The sequence below is a fragment of the Meriones unguiculatus genome, chromosome 20 (assembly GCF_030254825.1).
Source record: "Meriones unguiculatus strain TT.TT164.6M chromosome 20, Bangor_MerUng_6.1, whole genome shotgun sequence".
NCBI classification, from domain to species: domain Eukaryota; kingdom Metazoa; phylum Chordata; class Mammalia; order Rodentia; family Muridae; genus Meriones; species Meriones unguiculatus.
Window position 1 is genome coordinate 23,323,822 of NC_083367.1, and position 5,525 is coordinate 23,329,346.

Here is a 5,525-nt window from a genome sequence, read left to right on the forward strand (position 1 = left end):
GTGTTGTGCCCATACTATGGATGTATATGTACCACAAATATGTTTAGTGCCTGCAGGGTTAGAAGAGGGCATCAGATCCCCCTGAACTGGAGTTGGGGACAGTTGTGAACGGCCTGGTATGTACTGGGAACCATGCCTAGGTTCCCTGCAAGAGCTACAGGTAATTGGTGAACCCCAAGAGGCAGGGATTTGTATTGCTTGCTGTTGTTTCTCATCACCTAGAACAACACCTAGGTTTGTAATGGATGCTCAGTGATGAATGCATTAAATGAGCAAACAAACTGGATGTAGGAGGGAGGCATGGTCAGGATAGTATCTAAGCTTTTGAGGAACTGAAATGGGGCAGCCTGGAGGGGCCTAGGTTTTAGGATACAGGGGTAGCTAGAATAGTTTCAGATGTATTAGTTTGGAGATGCCCACGAGGCACTAGAGACACATTAGAAGTAGGCATTTGAATAAGTCTGTCTGTCTGTCTTTATGGAGTTGAATGTGGGAGGCCATTGGCCTCATGAAACCAGATGAGATCATGCATCAGAAGCAGGAGAATGAGGTCCAATATTGGACCAAGCCCTGGTATATGCCAATATTTAGAGATCAGAGGAAAGAGACCGCTAAGGACCAAGGAGCCAATGGTGAGGATGGAGGAAAGCCAAGGGAGCAAAATATTACTGAAGCCAAGAAGCGTTCCAGGATAGTGTGAGTTGGAGAAGACAGGGATGGAGGAGGTTGAGGTGCCAGGCACCTCCAGGTGCCAGGGGGTGGGTGTGGGGGTAGGGACTCAAGCTGGCTGAAGGGGAAACAAAGAGTAGACATCTGGTTTTGCTGTGGAGGACAAACGTACAGGCTGACCCACTCACCATCACTGCACATCGCTCAGGGACCGCTCTTCCCTTCTCTAGTTTAACAGATCTTCAGTCCTTCCCCCATGACTTTAAGGCCCTTCCCTGCCTGCCTGTCACCCACATCTTCATTTGCCCTCTTGGCTTACATTCCCTCATCCAGGAAAAGCTAACTCTGATTAAGACCTCTCAGTCTATTTTAGCCCTAAATCTGAAGAGCGAAAGGAATTTGTCTCCTTTAAGGTTAGGGACAGAACCCTAATGCAGGAATTGGGGATGCAAAACCCTGCCACCTGTCAGTTCCCTGAGGGAGCTGATGTTTGTTTCTGAGATCCTTCAACACCACCTTCCGCTTTTCCATGGCGACTCTGGATAGAGGCCATCTGTGAAGATGATGCTTTCAGTCTCCCCTAGAAGTACTGTCCCCGTGTGTTCTGGGATTCTTCACAAGGATCCCCAACTTGAACTCCAGCAATTATATATTGCTGAACAATGTATAATCCCTGCCTCAACTATCACCGTCTCCCTTTTAATTTTCTCATCAACATTTCTGCACCCTCGAGTGATATGCTCTTGCATTTATATCTACGAGAGCACAAGTCCCTTGGAGGCCGGAGTCTTAACCAACTCCACCCACACTGCCTGCTGTGACCCATTTTGTTCCCTGTGGAAGAGAGAAAGGTTCAAAGGCACTCCCCCTTCTGTTAAATAAAAGGGGAAAGCATACTTTGAACGGACAGAAATAATTTATGGTGTAGAAAAAAGGAAAGAGAAGGCAGAATATAGGCATGATGGGGAGCTGGAGAACTGCAGGAAAACAAGCCAGGATTTGGGGTGAAATCACTGTTACTTTTCTGTTGGTAGTATTAAATTACTCTTCAAGTCTTGGCCTGTAAAGAGGGATGCCGTGGCCATGTTCTGAGAGGACAGCTGGCCCAGTTTACTCTCGGCATGAGACTGACCAAAGGTACATATCAAGAGTTCTCAACACACTAAGGCTTCACAATGAAAACGTTTTTCCATGAACTAAACCATGACAACGCCAGGGTAATTTTAAAAATAATATGCTGCAGATTTCCTTCACGTACTATTTAAATGAAGAATGACATTTTCATTAGCGCCTCTCTCTCTTTCAGGAACTATGTGAAAAACAACATTTGTTTTATGAGTCATCACCAAGAAGAATTAGTGCCAACACAGCTTCAAAAAAGAAAGCCCCGAGAGCAGCTCCCAGAGTGCAAAAAGCTGTGTGGAAGGGGACAGTCACGGCAGCCTTCACCAGAGACTTGAGGGGCTCCAGTCCTTACATGTGGCACCGTGGTAGGACCTACAGGAGTCTCTGCCATGGCTTCTCCTCACTGTCGTGGAGAAATTTTTCATGGACATCCTGAAATTAGAAAAACAACCATTAACTCCTCTTCCCCCAAACAAACCTTTGCCAAAAGGTAGATGAGGCACCAATGCCCTCATGTAGTAGCTAAAGCGAAACAGAATACTGGCAGGTTCAAGAGCGTCTGCAAATGCAGCCTTTGAAGACCAAGTTCTAGTGATGAGGCCAGCCTCTGCCTTAAGCTGTCTGTGCAGGATGCCACCCACAGCTTAATGCTCAGCACAGTTGCATTCTGGACAGGCATTTACCATTTGTGCCTCTGAAGACACCCCTTGCTCCACTGTGTGGAGCACCAATGTTGTACATTATGATGTCCTGGATAAGACTTCAGTGACAACTCATGTCCACCAGTACAAAGATTATGCAGCTAGTATATCACACATAATGAGATACTAGTTAATCACAATAATCTTTTCTAAGTTTTATGTCAGTTTTTAAAATGCTAAGATAAGCCATTTTCCATTTTTAAAAAAAATGATTAGAAAGATCAATTTAAAAATCCTGGGACCATATTTATTTAGAAATAGCTGTTAATAAATATTAGGAGTCCGACATAAGGTTATTATTTATCCAGATCTCTAAGCAGTTAGGTTTAAGTTATAAAGTCAGATCTATAAAAATTGTCTCCTGGGAAGACTTCGGTGGTAACCCGTAGCAACCCACAGCTTTCTGCAATTCCTCCCACTCCTCAGGAATCTCTCTACCTCAGGCTACAGCAGACAGGCTCTCATTGCTCACTCTCAGATGAATGCAGACAGAATGAATGACGCAGGCATCAGGACAGGTACCTATCTTCTGTGATGAGCAGTGATGGTGAGCCATACCAGCAAGGTGGGCTTTACCCACGTGATGCATTTCTCTGGCCTTTATTTTTCCAGGTGAATTTTAAGATCTGACAAACCATTTCACCAACATATGATAGAAAAATCCATAATAAAGACCCTTGAACCATTTAATAAACTATGAAAGGTATGCAACAAAAATAAAATAAAAAAACAACCCTTAAGGTACAAACAACCTAACAAATAATTCAAAGAAGTATTATTAACCTGGAAAAACAAAAGAACCCAAGCCCCTTAATTTGGGATTCTCTTCCTTTCACTATGGAAAGGTCCCCGTGTGACAGAGAGGTGCACGGCTCACCACATTCCCTCGTAGGAAGTGCGGAGACAATGGTAAGCAGCAGTAGTAAGAGCAGCAGCGCCTGAGCCTCAGGAGCTGACAGCAGGGCCTGGTTCTGAAGTGCAGCATCCAAATTAAAGGCGGTAAAAGAAGCCCCAAGGAAGGGAGACGGAAGTCTTGATTATGACATAGTATATTTCTCATCAGGTACACATGTGGGTTGCTTTCTGTGTGCTGAGGGAAGGGGGCAAGGCATGTTTTCTGGGGGATCACGTACATTTATTACGAGACTCTGGAATCATAAGCCACAGTTTTTTAAAAAACTCAAGGCAGGTTATCAATATAGGCCTCTTCCCTCCAAGTAGCAGAGTATGATATTTTAAAGACTGTTAAATGATTTCAATTTTAAACACATAGGGACACACACACTTGGGTATTTTGTTTGCGTATTCCTTGTGAATGGGCAAAAAACACGCAAAGGGAGCTAGCTTCTCACTAATGACTTCAATGCAAGTATTCTAAACCTTTTGTTCTCTTAGCATCCCAAGCGTGGAACTAAACACTTTTGTTCTTTTGTTTTCATAGTAAGTTTTTAACCAGTATTAGCCCCACCCCGTCCCCAGCGCATGGAGCTTTTGGTTTTCAAAAATAAAAGGGGGAATACTTAAATTTTGTATGTATATATTCACAGTTTTTATTTATATAAAAATTTTACAGTACTTGTAGAAAACCAGGTGACGCGAGACTCCCTCACTCCTTGCCAGCTTTGTTCGGCGGACTGCCCAGGAAGCTGTCAGAGAGTGCCCACACGGGTGAATCCGGACTCAGTCATGCCCTTTCCTTACGGCACCTCTGCCTGGCTTTCAAGTCACTGAACACTGAAAACATTGCAGCGTTTGGAGCTGCACATTCCCCACACATGTTCCTGCCTCACGTGTGTGTTAATGTGTTTGTGAACACTGCAAAACAGGAGTTCCCTGTTTTGGAACAAGTGGGGAAACCTCAAGGTTTTAAAGTAGTCTACCTCTGACTCAATGTTTCCTGGTATTTAAACTTTTGGATAATGATCTTAAAGCAAAGCAAATAAAAAACAATGTAAAAACCACTTTAAAAATTAGAAGGCTTAAAAAAGGTCACAATTAACTATGGGAAAAGCAAGTATCAAGGCTAGCCTTTGCTCCTACTCTCTAAAGGACTGAAAAGCAGGTACAAGAGGGTTTAAAAGGAGCACAGGGTCCTATGCGCTGCTCAGTCAGAGCTTGTGTTAGCCTTGTAAGAGTTTATAATACATAGAAAATGTATTAACATGGAGGTTCAGATGTTACAAACATTTGCAAACAGACTTTGCAAACATTCCAAAATATACCAGTAAGTCAGAGCTTCACAGGAAATAGTTTAGTTTAGCAGACAATCTAACTTTTGACTCCACCTCGCTTATTTGTAGCTAAAAACCACTGCTATCTATACTAAACACCTATCCGACCCCGCCTTTCTATCCAGAGCCCATGCATGGTGAGGGCCCTGTTTCGTACAAGTGTTGTAAGAGCAGCACTTTTACATGCTCATCACTCTTCACCTCCACTTAATACATCAAGGCGAGGACAGAGACTGGCTTTATGGTTCAAGCAGAGACCTAACTGCACAGTGGCAGAGGCACAGCTTGTGGCACTTTCATCATTATCAGTTTCTGCCAGGACTTGTAGTATAGCCTTGAGCACCAACCTAAGCTCAGTAAGAACCTGAACTGCATCCTAGTCTACAAGTGCGTCTTTCCAGAGTAACAGGTAATACGGCTACCGAAGCTTCCTTCCGTATCCACCTAGACAGGAAAAGGCCTCTCTTTAAAACTACAGTTTCTTAGCTTAAAAGTCATTTAACATTTTCTATCATATTAAATTAGTTACACAAACATCATTTATCTGGAGTTCTACCCTAGTTACCTAGAGCTTATATACATGGTTTTTATTTCCAATCTGCAAGAAAAAAATTCTAATCGATGTTTGTGGTAACAGCACGAAAAGGTACTATATATACATAGCATACACACATGTATACAAACTCACTTCAAAAAGAAGCCACACTTTAGCCAAAGTCTAAGCCTGCAAAGATTTTAAAAAATTATCAATACAGTTGTTTAAAAGAGAAAATGTTGAATAAAAGTTACAGAATGGATA

At 42.9% G+C, this 5,525-nt stretch overlaps 1 protein-coding gene across 1 annotated transcript in view; it reads left to right on the top strand.

Annotated features, from left to right (window-relative positions):
• The window catches only part of Slc2a12 (solute carrier family 2 member 12), a 52,896-nt gene extending 48,876 nt beyond the window's left edge, over positions 1–4,020 (top strand). Inside the window, exon 5 of the mRNA XM_021640310.2 lies at positions 1,976–4,020. Within this exon, the coding sequence (XP_021495985.1) occupies positions 1,976–2,129 (154 nt within the window). The 3' untranslated portion in view covers positions 2,130–4,020. The remainder of the gene's footprint in view (positions 1–1,975) is intronic.
• The last annotated feature ends 1,505 nt before the right edge of the window (positions 4,021–5,525 follow it).